Genomic DNA, 20,370 nt, shown 5'->3' on the forward strand with positions numbered 1-20,370 from the left:
CGGCTGCAAGGAGCAGCTCCACTTCACTTTAAGGTACAACTTATAATAGGAACATATCTCAGCCCAAAGGAAACAACGTGGGCAACGCTAACATGCCTCAGACCTGCCCGTTGGTCCTTTCTTCCCAACTCCTTTCCACGAGATACCTATGGAGTCTCTCTTCTCTTTGTAGGTTCCCCTTCCGCTCTGAAATGCTGGCAGGGAATGGGGTGAGGGCTAAGGGTTGCTTTTACTTGAGACTTTTGCCACTTCCATGGGTGGTATCAAATATGTGAAAGACAGTGTAGGTCATTTGCCATTTATTTTTTAAGCATATGGGAAGATGCTGCTAGTGCAGCTTATTTCTTACTGATCAGTATGTATCTTACGTAATGTACATGTACATGTGTATGAGGGCATTATAAAAACATTTGGTATACAAATCATACAAAGTTATGTTCATAAATCAGAGAAGGATTGCAGAAATATCCATGTTCTGTAAATAAGTATCTCTAAATCAGAATATCCCATGGTTGCAGCTGAGCACATAAAATGATTAGTGGGTGCACATTATAACACACACAGGAGGAGAAGTTGATAAAACTGAGATTGCTCAGCCTGGAGATGGGACAGCTCGAGGGGGCTGATCAATGTGTACAAATAAATACCTCAGGTGGGGGGAGTAAAGAAGACAGAGCCAGACCCTTCTCAGTGGTGCCCAGGGGCAGGACAAGATACACTGGGCACAAACTGAAACATCGCGAAATCCCTTTTCAGTGTGAGCAGCTGTTCGCTGGAGCAGGTCACCCAGAGAGTTTGTGGAGGCTCCATCTTTGGAGATGCTCAGAACTCCACTGGGCACTGCCTTGAGGAACCTGCTGGGGCTGACCCTGCTCCGAGCACAGGTTTGGGCTGGGCGATCTCCAGAGGTGCCTTCCAACCCCAAACACCTTGCGGCTGCGTGCAGTACAGTGCAACACCGCGCTGTCTCTCCAGGACAACATCACTCGCTGTTTTATGGGTGTCCTACACATGGGTGACAAGAGCGGATGGCCAAGAACCAGTGATGTAACATGACTGTGATAGATTTTGAGAGGCCTGTGGACTGTGGTGTCTCTCAGGGGTCAGTACTGGGCCCGGTGCTGTTCAACTTGTTCATCACTGACTTGGACGAGGGCACAGAGGTCACCCTCAGCAAGTTTGCAGATGACACCAAACTGGGAGGAGTGGCCAACACTCCCGAGGGCTGTGCTGCCACTCAGAGAGACCTAGACAGGATGGAGAGTTGGGCAGAGAGGAACCTCCTGAGGTTCAACAAGGACAAGTGCAGGGTCCTGCATGTGGGGAGGAATAACCCCAGGCACCAGTACAGATTAGGGGTTGACCTGCTGGAAAGCAGCTCCGCAGAGAGGGATTTGGTAGTCCTGGTTGACAACAGGTTAACCGTGAGGCAGCAGTGTGCCATCATGGCCAAGAAGGCCAATGGAATACTGGCCTGCATGAGGAGGAGCGTTGCCAGCAGGTCGAGGGAGGGGATCCTGCCCCTTTGCTCAGCTCTGGTGAGGCCGCCCTTGGAGTACTGGGCTCCCCAGTACAAGAAGGACATTGAGCTTCTAGAGAGGGTCCAGCGTAGAGCTACAAAGATGATTAAGGGACTGGAGCATCTATCGTATGAGAAAAGACTAAGCGAGCTGGGCCTGTTTAGTCTGGAGAAGAGAAGACTGAGAGGAGATTTGATCAACATGTCCAAGTACCTGAGGGGTGATTGTAGGGAGGATGGGGCCAGGCTCTTCTAGTGGCTGGTGACAGGACGAGGGGTAATGAGTGCACGTTGAAACACAGGAAGTTCCGTCTCCCTGTGAGGAAGAACTTTGCTGTGAGGGTGACAGAGCCCTGGAACAGGCTGCCCAGAGAGGTTGTGGAGTCTCCTTCTCTGGAGATCTTCCAAACCTGCCTGGATGCCGCCCTGTGCCACGTGCTCTATGTGTCCCTGCTGGAGCAGGGGGTTGGACTAGGTGATGTCTAGAGGTCCGTTCCAGCCTCAACCATTCCGTGATTCTGTGTGCCATCCATGGGCACACAGAGTCAGCGAGTTGCTCTAGCACTGGCGTGTTTTTAAGCTCCTGGAGTGGGTATTGACTTTGCTGCATGATGGCTTAACAGAGACCCTCTCAGCTGCTCCACACATTTTTAGACATGTGAACAGCTTCCCTGTGGGAATGGCTTCCACCAGGGCTCCTGTAGGCAGTGGGGACCATGGGCAGAAAGCAGAGAATGGTGGAGAAATACTCCCTTTTCACTTCTCCTCTTGTCGGTATCGCCGGAGGAACAGTCATGTTGTTGCCTTTGGGAGTGCTGCTAAGCATATAGCAGGTCTGCCTGATTTTAAACATCAGGTGCATCCATACATGACTTTTGGAAAGGGAACAGGTTTGTCAAGTGTTGCAAAAATATCTCAGGAATGATTAAAAATCAGGAATTTGGTATGACTACATTTTTTTTTTGCCAGTATTCTTTCTTATTGGATGAAGGGATTGCAAGCCTGGTTCACAGAAATGTGAGATTTAGATAAATGCATAGCTTTTATTATATTATATTAAAAAGAAAAAAAGTCTTTAGTATATAGTTCACATTTCAGTACTTTTTTTCCCCGATAAACAAGTGTAAAGGACTGGACTTCTATTAAAAAAAAAAAAAAAAGAAAAAGAAAATCTTGCAGAAAATTAGACTTCAACAAAAACACCAGGCATTACGAAGTTCCCATGCTATCTTGAGAGAGAAAAACGTGGCTTTTTGCAAGCATTTCACTGAATGAATTTTATTGATATGAAGGTTTTCAGTCATAACAAATTCAAAGCAAATACTGTCAAATGGCTGCATGATTTACTTTTGGGACATGTAAGTGTGTTTGCACTGCAGAAATCTGACCCTAGGCACTACCTGTCAGTCAGACAAGCTAATAATTTCCACGGCAAGACTTGAGCACTACCCCCAAAAAGGCAGCTCAGCGTTCAAGAGGAGCTTGTTCAGCTTCTTGCTTCCACCTACAATGTCACAACAAATTGCTGGAGAGTAAATACCAAGGGAACTGTAAACTGAATATGTAAAACTGGGGGGCTGAGGGAATAGAAACAAAGGCACCTGGTAATTTATTCTCTGTGAATTATTATGCAGGAGTGACGTTTCTGAAAGGAGATGGAGAGCGTGTTATCCAGCTGTCAGCGAGGGCTGAACGACACGGCGGGAGCTGTGGTAGTTGCTATAGGAAGCGGCTAGATAACTTGTCAAAGGAAGGGAAGAGGCGATCGGTGGCGAGAGGAGATAATACAAGAGGCAAGTGGAGGTAAATCAGCAAGAAGATGTTGCAGTAAGTGAGAGCCCACAGATGCTGCCATGGGAACTGGCAGACAGGAGGAGAAAACTTACTTGGGTCTCCGATGCGCCACACGCCCTGCAAGTCAAAACATTAACAGAAACGAGTTACCTCCTGGAACAAAAGGCTATTCTAATAACATACAAGAAGATTAGGGGAAGAGGCTATTAGGAATGCAAGCAATATGTGAAAATATCTAGTGATTTCATCATACTCAAGAGAAAGATGTACAGAAAAGGTCTCTCTAGGGACTGGCTCATAGCATGTTAAAATTGTGTCTGCCTTTTTGAGTCTAGCTGCCATTGGAAACCTGTCTAAAGTCACCATATTTGAGCCATTTCCCAATTTTCTTGGGAAAACAAATGTATCCATTCAATTGCTGCTGACATGTTAATCTCTCAGACCTGAAGGTCTTTCACATCTGAAGGCTTGCCTGTTTTTTTCTAGCTTCCTTGGCTGGGCAAATAAATTCTCTCTCCTGACAAACTAGCACACAGAACATCCGCTTTTCTTTCTCTTTCCCTATTATGATTTTTTTTTTAATTTTAATAATCTTTTTACAATGATCTGTTTTTTCCCTCAGGACCTTTGGTGGCAACGTGTCTGTTCCATGCCCTGAGAGGAGATGCTTAAATATTAAGAGCAGTAGACTACAGCCGTTTTGAGAGTGGTTCAAGAAATAAAATAGAAGTGGCCGGCAGCAAAATTTCTAGTTGCTCTAAAGCATCTCTTTTCTTCCTGAAACGGATGAAAGTCACCTCATTATGGTGTGTGCATTTACCTATACGGGTGTGGATATATATATGTATATACATATATATATATGTATATGTATATATATACACACACACACGCAGGATTTTCTGGGGGCTAGTGTCCTGGAACAAGCATTAAAGCTCTTTTTGCTGGTAGCTCAAGTGTCTGGGATACATCGCTGTGACTTTCCTCAGAGATGCAGAAATGCCATGGAAATCAACTGCTAACTTCAGAGCATCTTGAAAGCAGGAGAAGTTTGGAGAGACACAGATGACCTTCTGCTAAATACACATATCCTGCCCGGAGGCTGGTTGCCTCCACATCTCCTTGTCCTGAGATCCCACTAGGGCAGATGCAGACGCTGTGAGAATGATGCAGGTGATACCAAAACCCTGGCACTTGGAGCAGGAGTTCCTATCATAGCCAGAGAGATGAGATGTGACTGGTCTGTTAGCAGATACCACTCCTGTTTCCTTATGGAAAGACAGCCTCCAAGTTTCATCTAATTGAACAAGCGCTGATGATTCGTTCAAGAAAACCCTTCTGGACTAGACCATCTTGCAAGGCCTGCTTAGCTCTGGTCCTGCAAATAGAGCTGTAACTCACGACCACTCCGGAGCCTGTGTTGCAGGTCAGGGTGCCAGCGGGACGGGCCTACGTCCCATGTGTGCATTTACCCAGCACGAAAGAGGATGACAAACTAACATTGTGAACTAGCTTGAACAAACGTGCCTGAGAAGTTGAAGAAAGCTGCATTCAGACAAAATGCACCTACACAGATGCTCAAGTAGAGGGCAATACTCACCCCACCTATACCACTCACCCCACCTATTCCACTCACCCCACCTACTCCACTTCAAATTGCTTTTCATTTCTGGCAGATCTTCTCTAATTTGCTTAATGCATAATCTTCTGTATCGACAGATAATGAAAGTTAATTTTGTCAGGAGTATGTCAGTGTTGCTTAGGCAGAGTTGCATTAGGGAGTGGTGTTTCTATAGTATATTTATTTAAAGCAGTAGAAATAAAATCATGGCTATTAAATTCCACTTACAGATTTGAGAGGGCAGAAGCACATAGAAAATGAAACTTTTAAATATAAATATATGCTCCCAGTAGCGATGCCTTTTATTTCCCTTTTAAATCTGGTAGGAAGCTCTTCTATCAGTAATTCATTGCTGATTTTCTGTATTACTTCAGACTCCAGTTTGCCCTTTGGACAATTGCAGATTTCTGGCTGTCTCCCCTGACAGCTGGTAAGATATGTAATCGTGTGTAGTTCACTAAGTGTGTAAGCTGATCTGAATCCATCCTTTGGCTAATATAAACATCATATAAGGTAATTACGCCATCTCTCTCTCTCTCTCTGTAAATAGTCTTGAACCCTATACTCTGGAATAAATTGCAACAGCTCTGCCTGGCAAATCAAAACATATCTCAGTTCAGTGACAACTTTTTAAAGACCTCCTGGAAGGTTATAAGCTTACGGATCTGACCAGCAATGAAAGAATTCACCTACTTTTATGGTGATCAAGAAACGTATCAGTGTTTCTCATCTATTTTGAAAATCATTGCAGACATTTACAAAAGATACTCTGCTCTGCTTTTAGGCCAGTGCAGTTATTGGCACTGGACAGATGGAAAAACTGAGTTTCAGGCTGGTTGGGTGACTCGTGTAATAGGATGGCAGAAATCCTTGCCAAAACCAGGAAGACGCCACAGCCCCTGCGAGCTGGCTCCGCGGTATTCACAAGCCCAGGACTTCTCTCCCAGGACTTGCAGATATAATGGAAACAAAGCACGTAAGCTTATTTCCTACCTGCAAGGATATCCACTAATTGTCTAACCCTTCGCTCGTAACCGGTGTCATAAAAGAGCAGCACCGTGCAGGTTGTTCCTTATCGAGGCAAGGCTAACAAGATGTGACTCTAGCTGTGGCACGATGGAAAGCAGAAAAACCCACCTGTCCCCAGTAAGGACCTCACAGCTCTCGGCTACGGCGCCCTGTCCAGGTGGCCGCCACCAGCTCAGGGAGGGTTGGCGCAACCCGAGCGGGGCCTTTATGGAGTTTGTAAAGTCCCGGCAGCCACAGACCCGCTCCGAAGAAGCGCCCCTGGCTCGGGAGTTTGCCCGTGCTTGTCCGGCGCATACGGGCTGACATGCAGGCACTGCTGGCACAGAGAATGGGAGCTGGGCCCAACAGCCCCCAGTCTCCGCTCGCTAACCGTTTCATAGGTTTTATTTGTTTTTCTGCGACCTGCGTATCATTCCAGAGCATCTCGCGCCATTCGGCCATTTCCTATCCAGTTCTGGCATGTGACCGAAATGTAACTTCCAGCTTTGACCTGGCACTGCCAGCAACCCTGGCAGCTGTTACGGAGGTGTGCTGATGTTTCCACAGCTCTGGTGGTGCCTCCCTGCCCACCTGCCCTGCAGGCAGCCTCGCGCTCTGCCCTGAGGCCCTCGCTCGGCCCTCGCTGCCGCCTTGGCCTGCGCATGGGCTGCCCGGCCTGCCGCACCTCGGAGACCCACCGGGGCTGAGGCGCCCGGGGGCTCCTCTTCCACCTTCACAGCACAGGGCAAGCCCAGACATGGCCTGGGGGGTTTCCGCGTTTTTACGACCATGATTTTCCTGTGCATGTAGGGGCAGCTGAAAAATCGAGGTAGCCTTCAAATAACATCGAGATGAAAACAACCATTTTTTTTTTTCTGATTGTCACTATTTAAATTTAATTTCTATTAAATTCTCACAGGAAAAAAAACTTTAGGAGCTCACGCCCAGTATTACTTTGAAAGACAAAAATTAAAGTTCATGTTAAGCTCCCCAGTCTTTACTTGTAACGTACTTGCAAACAGGAGTTGCAGCCTTTCACAGGTTGTGTTTGTATGAGGGCAATATCTCCGGTGCCACATGCAGCACTGATTTTGCACCCACACCATTCAGGCTTTTGCCTGCACCCAGCCCTATAGCTCCGGTGACTAATCCCCAGGCTGGCAAGGTCTTGCAGGCACACGGGCACATCTTTCCTTCTCCCCTTCTTTCCTAGCATGTGACCTGTTTTTTCAGAAAGCAGCAAAATCCTCTGATTTGGAGCTTGGGGGCCGTGTCCTGTTCCGGTCTTGCAGTGTTGCAGTTGGTGCGGAGTTTGGGCTGCTGCTTTTCCCTTCCCCATGCTAGCCATAGGGACGGAGCAGGAGCATTCCCATCATGTCGCAACCCGCGGGAAGAAGCACGTGACCCGTCTTGCCGGGCATCCGGCTGCTGCGGCTGACAGGAATGGCACCGCTCCTCCTGCCAGAACAACGTTGGGACCTCCGAAGAGACTCCTCTCCTCTCCTCTCCTCTCCTCTCCTCTCCTCTCCTCTCCTCTCCTCTCCTCTCCTCTCCTCTCCTCTCCTCTCCTCTCCTCTCCTCTCCTCTCCTCTCCTCTCCTCTCCTCTCCTCTCCTCTCCTCTCCTCTCCTCTCCTCTCCTCTCCTCTCCTCTCCTCTCCTCTCCTTCTTTCCTCTCCTCTCCTCTCCTTCTTTCCTCTCCTCTCTTCTCCTCTCCAGAGCTGTGTGGGCTCCACATGACTTACTCCATAAAGAGGTCCTCAGTTTTTGCCAAGTTTTAATTTTAGTTTTGCTTGCTGTCCTGAATTAAGATGAAAAGCAGAAACATTTATAAACAAAAAATAAACAGATTAGTCTAAATGTGCAATTTCCTCATATTGAAACAGTCCGTTTTGATTTCCATCTTTTTTTTTCATTTTAATCAGTTTCAAATATTTCAGATTTTTTTTTAAGCAGCAGATGCAGCAATTTTAAGCAGAATTGTTCATGTAGGAAATATCCAATTGAAATATTTCCACACAAAGTGAAGTTAAAAAGTACTTACTGGTTAAGCAATCTGTTAAAAGCTGCCCTCTTATCCGAGGCTTCAGCTGAGATGAACTGGCTTTTTGACATTAAAAATTCTCCAAATTCCTGCCAGCCCTCGTCTAGAAGTTGAAGATTACAAATCAAGAGTGAGAAGGAAAAATCTGTAGAAATTTACTCCTAGGGAAGAACATCTTAATCCTAATATATTCCTTTTGAAGCTGAAGATCTATGAGGTTTGTCTTTGCCCATCAGTGCCTTTGGATACCTGTGGGACGCTCACCAAGTGGCACTTACGTGGTCCTTAAGACATATTTGTCTTACTGCTCATCACCACTCCTTCGGGGAAAAACTTCTCCCCTTGCTGACAAGCCCCGCAATCAAATACAGGTACTTTAGCACAGCAATGGCAGAGAAAATGCACTACCTGCCTCTAATCCCCCCTCGGCTTGCTGATTGTTGGCTGCTCCTCTTAACGCCAATTTGGGGACCTAATTTTATAAGGTCCTTTCGGCTCTTTGTTCTGCTATGAAGTTCTGAGAATTTCCTTAGGGTTGTTCCTCTCCTGCACCCTGTCACTCACGAGTAACTCTGGAAAGGTAAGATGAGGCAGATATAGATAATTACTCACATCGAGATGAAAGCGTAGCAAAGTATTGAAAGAAAAAAAGAAAAAAAAAAGGTATTTAGTTTGATTCTGCTTCTTTGTATTTCTCCTCTATATTGACTGCCAGAAATGGATTTGCTATTTTGGAAGTGAGACAAAATCAAACTTGCATTCATCTTCAGATTTGATGAAAGCCTCTGTCTTTTCTCTTGTATTACTTCTGTATTGAAGTAGACCAAGAGTCTTTACCTAAATTTTCCTTTTAAAAGCACAGATGTAAAGCTTCTGGCAAATCCAATGTTCTTTTCTTTTTTTCTTTAATGTAGAAATTTGCACATCTGAACAGACAGGAAAATTATAATTCAGCTCTGTTATACCAATGTATTTCATTGCAATCATTGCACTTCTTTATTTTTACAGTTGTTATCAGGATCCAAATAAAAAGCAAATTCCATTATTTGTTTATCAGTGACATAACTGTTCCATGTTTTACACTAACGAGTCACCTGTTCTGAAAATAGTAAATTATTATTAGCAGTAAGTGAAAAGCTTGAGAGTGGGAAAAGGCCGAGTTCCTGAAGTTACCGAAGTTATCAAAGTGGCAGGGTTTAATTGCATTATTAAACCTGCTCATGCTTGTGAAGCTTGACAACTTTGGTCAACCTCCCTTGGCTGGTCGGGCGCTCAAACTTGTACAAAACGTGATACAGTCCTACAACACTGACAAACGTTGATTTGGTTTTCTGATATAAAGCGTCTGTGTCAGTTTGAACGCAACTGAACATAATTTTTCCTCCATTTTCCACGATTTTGACTGCTTCTCGCCCACAGCGGTGGCCATGAGGGCCTGCTAGACGTCGCCACAGCCCACATGCTGCTTGGTTTGTGAGGCAGCAGTGACACGAGGGCCAAGGAGGCCGTGTCTCCCTCTGGAAAGCAGCACCGCCTTCAGGGAGGCTCCCCGGGGACTGGAACGCCACCTCCCTCCGAGTGAGCCTGTGCTGGGAGCCAAGGGAATGCAGTTATTCCAGTGAGGCAGGTTAGAGAAAGTCAGCGAAAAAGGGGACGGACATAAAGATGGTTGCGTCAGTCGTTAAGTGAAGAGCGCGCTGGCAGCAAGGAAGGAGCACGTTCCTCGAGAAGAAGCAGAAATCCTGAACAGTGTTTGGAACGGGGCTGAGCCACAAAGTGCTCCAAAGTCCCCAGGAAACAGAGGCAGGGGATTTTTTTATCCTGAGCCACAAAGTGCTCCAAAGTCCCCAGGAAACAGAGGCAGGGGAATTTTCATTCTGAATAGATGTGTGTATCCATTGACCTCTCTAATCTGACAGGTGATTGATTCATTGTGTCAAATACCATGTGTTAAACTAAGGGCTCAAACTCAAAATTGGAATAGTGGAACTCAGAGGAAGATCTGCTTAAGCATATGGGGATTTGAAGGGTTTGGCCCTGCTCTAGGGCCTGGCATTTGGCTCAGAGGCCAGTGCTGAAAAGCCTGTGCTGAGCGGGTGTGTGCAGACATCCAAGAGCAGTAGCGGATGAGCCATCCTAAGTCCTTCAGTGTGATTTATTTGACGCTTCCTTTTGGCTGCACTGGTCAGCATGGATGGACTGTCAGTTAGACCAGCCCGCGCTGGTCCCAGAGGGCAAGAAGTCCTAGCCCAGAATGCGAGCAAGAGATGCTGCCATGTGCCACATTTAGGGTAACTTATTAACGAAGTGGCTCTGATGTGTGACCCAAAGATGACAAAATGGTGCAGCCAATAAGGAGAAATTGCAGTAGATTTGTGGTATTTTGTTTTAGACTCTGTGCAAGGAACCCCTGCAGAAGAGAGAGGATCATGGACCTCCACAACAGCAGTTGGGAATAAATCCTTAACCTCTAACTTTGGCCAATTAAATTTGTGCAAGCTCATGAGATGGGAAATTCTCTAATGCTGTGTTCAGTGTATATTGCAGGATTTGTTCCTGGTATTGCTGAATGACTAATATATCAGTCAAATCCAGAATCATTACTATGTGGTTTCTTACAGGAACAGCTACATCAAAGTAGGCTGGTTTTCTATAAAATACGATGAAATAGCCATCGCTTCTGTCACTCCCATCCTTACTGAGTGAGTATCTGTAGCAAAACCACTGGTAAACTTGTTTCAGTCACAAGTGGGACTCACAGGAAAGGAATTTTTATTTCTAGTTTTCAGGGATGCGTGAAGCTGGCAACCAAAATGGCAGCAGACAGGGATCCTGTGGCTGCTGCGCAGGAAGAACCCTCAAAGGTCTTGGGCGGTCCTTGCATCTAAGTCATATTTCAGAATACTTTGATTAAAAAAAAAACACATGTAAACTAAGAGAAAAATACAGTGTATTATAGTTATTAACGGCCATTTCCCCCATAGCTAGCAACTTCAGCTAGCACCTCATTCAAGCCAGCAACTCCTCTCCGCGATAAGTAAAGAGACTTCCAAATGGAAAATGAGCTGGAATTACGTTTCAAGAATTTGGCCAGTGTCTTTGCCATGGCTGATTCTAGAGCAGCCTGAAGACTCCGAGACCTTCCCGGTGGCCGTGGCGGCTCCGAGACCTTCCTCCTGACTGAGGACAGCTCCATGCGGCGCCGCTCGGTAGGGCTGCCCACCCGCTCCCTCAGGCAGCGCCGCCGGGGCGGCAGGTGCCGGCGGAGGCGGCTCCTCCCCGGGGCCGGCCCCGCTCCGCTCCCGCGGGCTCCCGTTAATGATTAACCGCCCCGCGGGGGACACTCGGGGTGCCCGCCCGGGCCCCGCGCCGCGAGCCATGGCGGGCGAGGCCAACGGCACCGCGGAGCCGCCGTGCGGCCCCCGCGAGCCGCCCTACGCGCGCCAGCTGCTGAGCAGTGAGTGCCGCCGCCAACGGCCCCACCGCGACGCGCAGTAACGGCCGCCGCGGGGCTGCGCCGGTGCCTGCCCCCCTTCCTGCCCCCCCTTCCTCTCCTCCCTTCCTTCCCCTTTTCCTTACCTCCTTCCTTCCCCTTTTCCTTACCCCTTCCTCTCCACCTTCTTTCCCTCTTTCTTCCCCCGTTCCTTCCCCGCTTCTTTCCCTCCTTCTTTCTCCACTTCTTTTCCCCGTTCCTGCCCTCCTCCCGTCTCCCTTCCCAGGTGGAGGCAGGGGAGCACGACTGCCTGTGCTGCCGTCCCGTCCCCACTGCAGGCCTGGCCGGGCAGCGGGCTGCGGGCGCAGGGGCTGCCATGGCCGTGCCCGCTGCCTGGGGCTTTGGAGGAGGCGGGATGGCATCGTCACCCACTGGAGCGGTGGGGAGCGCTGCGGAGTGGGGAAGGCGCCTGGCTCAGGGCAGCAGGGTGTCCCGACAGGCACCACATGCAAAACCTGTGCTCAGCCCCGATGGGGAGGCTAGAGGTTCCTCTAGTGGGATCTGCAACCAAGTTTGGAAGTGGGTTTGTTTTTCTGTTTTATTAAAGCAAATTAGATTAAACGGCTGGGAAGTGCCTCGCTTACCTGTGCAGGTGCTGCTTGGTGTGCGTTAGCTGTGTCCTGCCAAGGTGGGCCCGAGTGAGTGCAGGTGATGTCCACGTACACTTCCTAAGTTACGCAGGAGACCTGGCTGTAGCGCTTGTGTCTGCCTTGGGAAACACCTTAAGGAAGCACCTTTCTTGGCAGCAAGTCCATCTCAACCGTCAGCCGTGGGTAAATGTTCGTATCAATAACCACTGTTACGGGGAAAGGAGAAAAAAATAGATTTGTTGGCAGCAAGTTTTACCCCAGGATAAGTACATCAGGACGTTGCACCTTCATTGCTCGCATAGCCCACAGACTTCCACTGAGTCTCTGAGAAGTCTGCACACCCAAGGAAGACGTGCAAATGCAAACATGCATTTGAACACAGAATGGAAGCGAAGAACTACTACTTGAGTAAATCAAATTTTGCTTGTAGTCTGCCTGGTAAGGTACCAGAAGATCTTCTACTGTTTGTTCACACCAGGAGCATTTGTCCTAGACCTCCTCTTTGGTGAGGATTTCTACATAATGCCACGCGAACATGGACATTCGTTCTCTACACATGCTCTCTGTGCCTCCTAAAAGAATTTATTTATCAACCTAAGTTTAAGTACTTGAATCATCCTGTTGAGTCAGTGATTCACGTCCCTAGGTAAAGATATGTGCAAGTCTTGCCGGAATAGCCCTAAGTCATCCCTCCGAGATGCCGTCTTTACATTAGATGTGGTGGAATGAAACTCATCCTTTTGTTTCCCTTTTCCGCTCTGCAGGCCTTGACCTGGCAGGTGTATTTCTCTTTGCAATCTTGACTCTGATGACGCTGATTGCCAATCTGGTGTTTGTGGAGGAAGTGGTCTATATCTATAGAAAAATCCCCTCCTCCAAAAGATCAATCTTAATTTGGATAAATGCTGCAGCTCCGGTAAGTGTCATCAAAAGAGATAAAACTGAATGTTGAAAATGGAGCTTCCTTGGATTAAAAAAAAAAAAAAAGTATGTATTTCATGAACTCGTTTTACTTCTGCCCTTGCTCCCTTTCTGTACAGGTGATTGCTACTACCTCATGCATTGGGATGTGGATTCCTCGCTCCACGATGTTTACAGATTTCACAGCGGCAGTGTGAGTATTCTCCTTGTTTCTAGATAGTGCACTGAACCCTGAGTTTCTTCCCTTTAAACACCTGCTACTCTTGGTAAACATAGTCATTTTGTAAATTTAACGATTTGCTAAATTTTAGTTTAAGCCGAAATCTCTTGGCAGTGCTTTTGTGGGAAGTGTAAAATGCTGAGGCAGTTCCTAGTGCTGCAGCCCCCTCATGTGGGACTGTGAGCCGAAAGGGCCGTGACGCTGGTGTAATGGAGTCCTTTGACTGACAGCAGCCTTAGAGTGGTACCTGTTGTTCTTCCTCCCCGGGAGGTCATGCAGAATGAGATTCTGACCTGTGACTTCTTCACCGTGCTCTTATTAATGATGAGCTGTAGAGGTCTATTTTTAATGGTGGCAAGTGATCCTCCAATAAGTATATTAATGTAAAAATGTTCCGCTGTTGTCCTGATAAAAGCACTTTCTGTACGAGCACGACAGCTCCGACATGAACAGGGAATAATGGAGAAATGTGGCTGCTGGTTCCTGAAGGGGAAGGTGTAGCCCCCATAGGCAAAGCCTGGGCGAGGGATGCTGTGTGGCGGCATTCAGCCCAGGAGCACAGGGATGATTTTGGAAACCATTGCCAGACACCGCAATGGTCTCGTGGTCAGCCTTGCCCCATGGCCCACTGCACGTACACAGAAAGCAGGAAACACAGTGCCAGGGAGCACTGCTGACACACAGCTGTTCGTGCAGCCAGCTACAAATTGCCAGAGATGTCCAGGGGTCCAGCCCTATAGTACTTTGAGCTTGTCTTAATCCTCCTTCCTCCCTTGCCCCAGATGCCGGTTCCTGACCCCTTCCTTGCACCACCACTGATGTTTCTCTAGCTGCACATGAGCTTGTTCAGAGAGGCAGTGCAATTGGAGAGAGCCTCTTCTATTTTGTGGATTCCTGATTGCTGGATTTTAGGGGATCACCTCCCTGTATTAGTTTGGAGCAGGGAGGAAAGCGTGACTTCCCACTCCATGGTTCCTGGGAAGAGTTGAGTGTGCGCAACTGCTGGAGGGCAGGGGGTAGAGCTGTAGCAGTCACTGCCTGCATCTGCTTTGGCCACAGAGGAACTGCACCCTGACTGGGACAGCACATATAATGTTAGCTAAATGCACACATGGATATAGCCAGATATACAAACATATATTTATATATATTTAAGTGGGAATAGGACGTGCTCTGAAAAGTTTAGTCTGCCCAGGACTAGCTAACTGATAGGACAACATGGCCCTAAAATGACTTGGGCCAGAAATTCCAGAAATTCCCGTGCTTACATACTGACTGAGCCTGTCCTCACGCACCAGTGAGGTTTTGGGCAATTCCTCAGCTGCTTTGTGTCTCAGTTTATTCCTCTTGCAACGGAGCTATGGCAGTTCTGACCCTCCAAAGTGATGGGAAGCTGGTGATTTTTTACAGCTAGTGCTAGAATTTCTACTGATTGCAAAAAAAAGCACAAGCTTTAAAAACTCAACAGCTGAAAGTCCTGGCCTAGCAGGCATATGAGAGAGATGCACGAAAAGTTAAAGATGGCCTTTTCTTCTCCCTCAGATTCTTTGCCATAGTTATCCACAAGTTCCTGCTGATGATGATTAAAGAGTGCGGCGGTCAAAAACTCTTTCTCCGGCGGTTCGAGAAGGGTCGCTTCAAGATCAGTACAGGCCCCTGCTGCTGCTGCTGCCTCTGCCTCCCCCGTGTGCGCATCACTAGGTGAGTTGCCCTTTAAGATTTCCCGTCTGGAAAACTGCGCCTGGAATCCAGCCAAATTGGCAAGGCCACATTTACAGCAAAGGGCCTCCCTGCTTCCTGAAAAACACTCTCTGGGCTCTTGTGATTGAGATCTTCTCTGTCGCTCCCAAGCTTTTAAACAGCACCATCCTTTTAGGACTGCACAATGCAGCTAAATTATTTCGTTTCTATTAATGCGTAAATTTGCTTAAAAGTAGAGAACTTGAGATAACTTGTTTTTAACCCAGTGCAGTGTTCCCTCTTGTATCACATTGAACAGTGTGTTTATCACCCCAACTAAACCCATTCTTTTCCAAGAAACCATTTGTGTACTAACCAGCGCTGTGTGGGAGGGGGAATTTCCATTCTAGAAGCAATAAAAAATAAGTGAGATTTCAGTTTCTTTTCATGCCAGAAGGGAACAATTGACTCCTAATTGGATACTTTTTCTGCAAGTAGAATTTTCAAATTGAGGTTGTCTTAAAGAAAATTCCTCTTACTTTGATAAAACTGAAATGGCTTCATTCATTTTAACTTTGAAAATACTTCAGATTAAAATATTATTTTTAGAACAAAACCAGGTCTCATTCCTGGCAAGTTTTGATCTCCATGAAATAGCATTGTCTGGCGAGACAAAAACAAATATTTTCCTCTACTGAACTCATAAGGCGCTTGGAGAAGGGTGGTAAGGATGGAGAGCTGCACCTACAGTAGGAGTCAATATAATGTACTGCAAACCCTGCCTCTTGCCAGCACTGCCTGGTAGGGCCCCTGCTCCAGCTAGCGTCATGCTGTCACCTACAGGCTTCTCCACAAGATCTGCAGCCTGAAAGCCTCCGAGCTTTCCCAGGGCTCTTCTGCTGGCACAGAGTATGGGGGCATTGCTCACATAAGGAGCAAAGAGCTCGAGGATCCAATGGGCAAGGTACAGAGGAGTTTCTCCAAGGGACTGGACATCAATGGCAGAGCATGTTTGCCTTGTTATCCTTTAAAGCCCCTTGGGAATAATGAACCTTTGGAAAGCATATGCACTGAATGGCTGGCCTGCTGCAGGCCATGCCACGGGTGCCTGTGCTGTTCCTAGTCCCAAAGTTAAGAACCATCTTAATGGGTTAAACTCAAGCAATTCCCACGTCACGGCTATATGCTGTGACATATACTAAATAGCAGCCTGTTGTCTGCCAAGGCATCTGCAGCGGGAGTCTCAAGGGAGCAAGAAGCTGCAGTAAAGACAGTAACATAAAAGAGGATGGGAAATGCACAGTGGTAGAGTAAGACATGAGCCCGCTGTAGCAGCCAAAACTTGTCCTCTGAAGACTCAAGGTGAGTTGCCATCAGTCAGCTCTTGTGCCCATTGCCTGCACATGCATCAGCCCCTTTTTGGTGATGTTTAATACTGGATGGCCAGGCTATTGTATATGAGCTGTATTCTGGATAAATATTATACTGACTGATAGGAGAAAGGAAATCCTGAGCTGTCCTGCTGGCCATATGCAGGTTATTAAGGGGAAGATAGCTTCTTTCTCTTGTTACAGTGCAGAGAAGCAAAACCACACTGGCAGTATTCATGATGCACTGGAAAATTACCAATCCTTTCCCCAAAGCCTTTGTAATTCCTTTTCTTGATTTACTAGAAGACTAAGAACCGGCTGAATGGGAAGGCAGAGTCAGATAGAAGCACTGCACATGGCAGGGATTGAAGCTCTGCAGTAGTTTGCCGTTCACCCCTAAATGCTGAATTGCTCAGTTTCATTTGAGAAGTGAAATAAGGTAGTATGACAGAGCAAGTGGCATTATCATTCAGAGACCTGTTATGCTGCCACAGGCTCCCTCATTAGCTCCAGAGCAGAGCAAGACATCACATTTTGCCCTGTTTTGGTTAGTAGGCAATTGGTGCAGAATGCTATTTTTGTGGAGGTTCTACTATATGAGCATCTGGATAATTCTTGCAAATATTTTTGAATCTTGAAGTTGTTCCTCCCCAGCTATTGGTATGTGTTCTATGACAATAGGAGTGGAGAAATTTTGCTGTTTGACAGTATCAAAAAAATGTTATTAAGGTTATTAACTGGCCTTTTTGTTTGTTTGTTTGCCAGGCGAACCCTCCTTTGGCTGAAGCTGGGCACCTTTCAGTTTGCTTTCTTTCGACCTGTGTTCATGTTTCTATCAATAGTGCTTTGGACTAATGGGAATTACAAACCTGATGATGTAAGTAAATGTTGCAATGAGCAGCAGCCCACAAAATCCATAGTTTTGGGGTTGATGTCAATATCTTGGCCAACACCTAAACTGTAGGATCTGGGAACACTTCCAGGCATGCCCTGGCTTTGTCTGTTAAAAAGAGACCCAGCAGTGTATGATTTCTCCCTTCCCCCAGACTCTTGTTTTGCTGGCTTATCTTAGAAGGAAGCTGAGTGTTGGGGTGGTTTAGGCGTCAGCTCATGCTCTAACACATGGCCCAGTCTATATGGTCTGGGGATCAGGACTGCAGAGTGGCCTTTGAGAGGCACCTGCCCTGTTTCGTACGGCGCAGCCTTAAGAAACAGGTACCAGGTGCAAATAGGAAAACTAATTTAATATTTTCCTGCAAGCTCCAGAGGGTTTTGTATCCTTGCAAGATAATAATAATAAAAAAGGTATGGCATGCAGTTTCCAGTGCAAACCTCAGCAACCCCTGCTAGCTTCAGCTTTTGTGGAGATAAAACCAAGCCTTGTAGTGTCCGCATCTGCCAGTTCATAAAGTCTGCGTCAAAATAGTAAAATTGATGTCATCAAATTTTCTAAGTATTTTCGTTTAATTTGCTTCTCAGTTATCTCCTGATGGAGCTGCAATATGGATTAACTGTTTCATTTGGATCCTTGCCATTATTGCTCTGTGGCCAGTTAAAATCATGTTTCAACAAGTTAGGACTATCCTTAACTGTAAGAAGATCATCCCTAAGTTTGCTCTTTATCAGGTGAGAATTTTAACATTTTTGGTAAACATTCCTGTTGATACAACATTGATATCAACATTATTGATATCAACATTAGTGTTGATATCAACATTACTGTTGGTATAACATTGTCTCTCTGATTCTTGGTCCTTTGTTTAAAGGTTATGGTATCTTTTCCATAAAACACTGTAAAAAGGCATATTTGTACCTTTGTTAAAGCTCTGTATAGAGCTGTATAGTCTCCAGAGGTGCTGGATATTTGAGCTGCTTAAAATCCATTCATCTTTAGGCTGTGGAAATCAAAACACCACCTTTTGCAAGGCTTGAAGGAACCTTTGGGAACATGGTATCCTGAAACACAATGTTAAAATGCTAGTGTGTACCTAAAAACTAGGTGAGGATGTGGAGAATTGTGTGGGTGGCTTTTGCTGAACTGTTTTAGCAGACCACAATGCTCTATTTTGAAAGTAATTTTTAGCCATTCTGCCTTTCAGAGTTAGATAATAATGAAAATGCTGTTTGGGAGTCACTAAACAATAAAGAACAGAACTAGATAATTTAGATTGTGTGACTCCAGGGACACAACTACCCTCTCCCACATAACCCCGAAGAAAGAAAGAGAGGAAGATAGAATCCTTGCATATGCATCCTGTTTAGAGAGGACATGTCGCAAGACTCTGCATCAAGGTGTCTGCTAAGCAAATTATCAAATGCTTATAAATGCAGCAGAGAGGATGGTGGGCAATCGTCCCGCTGCACTCGTGTGACTCCCCGTTTAAGACGGCATGTGAAGGCAGTGGCACCAGCAGCCAGAGGGACACCCTCACTGTCTCCAGGGCAGGGAAGGCCCAGCTCGGTGAACAGTGGGCAACATGATGCCTATGTGATTAGTCAAACCCGAGCTGCTGAGTCCTTCACCCTTCATTTCTTTCAGTACAGAAGAATTCCTTACCATTCCATTTAACCTTGGGAGTACCACATCTCCCTGTGTGGCCAACAGCTGAGCCAATAAAAGAAGCATTCCTTGAATACTTCTCCCGCTGAGGGAGAGCACGAGCTCAGGGTTAGGTTAACGGGGAGCATCTCAAACCTTTTTATCTAACGTTCAGAGATCACTATTGGTTAAAATCCTGATGGGGAGCTCTGTATGTGTCGTACTTCCAGAATGAAATGCTGAGATGAATCACTTTTAGAATAGAATTGGTTCAATAATCATACGCACGATAATATCATCCTGACCAAGAGCTGCCTTCTTCAGAAAGGCAGGCAGCATGCTGGTGAGGAGGGCAAGAAAGGAAAGATGAGGTGAAGCAGGGTCTATTCTGAAAGCAGAACTGGTGTGTGGGCTATAATCTTTCTGCCAGTAGGTAAAGTATCTCTCTTCTCTTCCTGGTGCAGTTTATCCTCATCTCGAGCCAGCTGCAGGCAGCTATTATCAACATCTTGGCTATGCAAAGGATTATTCCCTGTGTCCCACCACTCTCCTCATCAGCAAGAGGAGCCTGTAAGTTCCAAAGGAAGGGGCTGTTCTTCACTTACTTGCAGAGGCAGCAGTTCACTGCTGCTAACTGCAGTATCCGGTGTTTTCCTGAAGAATTAATTTCCTGGATCGTGTAGCCAGTTGAGAATCTTAGGTTTTATTTAAGAACAATAATAACACTTTTCTAGCTGTCATATTTGCAGAGAAACAGAGGAAAACTTGGTAAGAGTTTTGAGAACTTGAGTTAGAATCAGAAATCAGTGGCAAGAAACCAACAAGTATAATTATTGTTAAATCTCATGAATTTTGGATGCACATCTTAAGAGCACGCTTACAGATGGGCAGTACTTTAATTCTTTAACTGATATAATTGCTGCGTGTGAGATATGCTGCATTATGGGAGTAGGGTAGCAAAGTTAGCTCACTTTGTCCAGACAGGAATAAATAAGTTGTTAATTCCTTGCCTGATTCTCATGTTTTTGTTTGTTTGTTCTGTTTTGTATCCTCCTCCCTGCATCTTTTTGGCAGATATGATCCACCAGTTCCTCATTGTGGAGATGTTCCTGATAACCCTAATCTCCCGAGTGGTCTATAGGAGAAGATACGACGATCTAGAACCTCCAGAGGGCATCCCCGAAGAAGGTGACGACAACAAGCAGACTCCTAAGATCATCTCAAACGGTGCCCTTAGTGAAGATGTATTGCCGGGGGTTTAGAAGGTCCCTGCAGGAGCTGGAAGCTCAGCTCCAGGAGCTCTCATATCCCTGCAACACAAGTAACCACTGCCCAAGTCAGAACAGCTTCTGGCATAGATACCTGTGAGCTGTACTGCAGGGACCAGTGAGTGGAAGGATAACCCCCTTTTTTCTCCAGTGATACATACACGATATGAGTGTTTTCATACCATAGCATTTACTAAGATTTCATGCCATGTAATTTTATCCTCTTGTCAAACACTTGACAGTGGCCAATCTCACAATATGATTCTTCTTTAGCTATTTGAATGGTTGTGATTTACAGATAATCC

General features: G+C 46.3%; 1 protein-coding gene across 1 annotated transcript; it reads left to right on the forward strand.

Moving 5' to 3' along the window:
- Positions 1-11,362: 11,362 nt before the first annotated feature.
- LOC104573751 (organic solute transporter subunit alpha) lies at positions 11,363-20,089 on the forward strand. Its single transcript, XM_088532714.1, has 8 exons — positions 11,363-11,441; positions 12,832-12,983; positions 13,108-13,181; positions 14,751-14,909; positions 17,024-17,135; positions 17,738-17,884; positions 19,262-19,367; positions 19,872-20,089. The coding sequence occupies exons 1-8, from the start codon at positions 11,363-11,365 to the stop codon at positions 20,057-20,059; spliced, it is 1,017 nt and encodes a 338-aa protein (XP_088388840.1). The 3' UTR covers positions 20,060-20,089.
- Positions 20,090-20,370: the final 281 nt, after the last annotated feature.

Source organism: Tinamus guttatus, unplaced genomic scaffold (genome assembly GCF_059628265.1).
Source record: "Tinamus guttatus ecotype Peru unplaced genomic scaffold, ASM5962826v1 Tinamus_guttatus_pri_ptg000470l, whole genome shotgun sequence".
Taxonomy (NCBI): domain Eukaryota; kingdom Metazoa; phylum Chordata; class Aves; order Tinamiformes; family Tinamidae; genus Tinamus; species Tinamus guttatus.

Coding starts and splice junctions, on each gene's coding strand:
- LOC104573751 (XM_088532714.1), top strand. CDS start 11,363: ATGGCGGGCGAGGCCAACGGCACCGCGGAGCCGCCGTGCGGCCCCCGC. Junction 11,442..12,831: donor CGCGCGCCAGCTGCTGAGCA/GTGAGTGCCGCC, acceptor TCCGCTCTGCAG/GCCTTGACCTGGCAGGTGTA. Junction 12,984..13,107: donor GGATAAATGCTGCAGCTCCG/GTAAGTGTCATC, acceptor CTTTCTGTACAG/GTGATTGCTACTACCTCATG.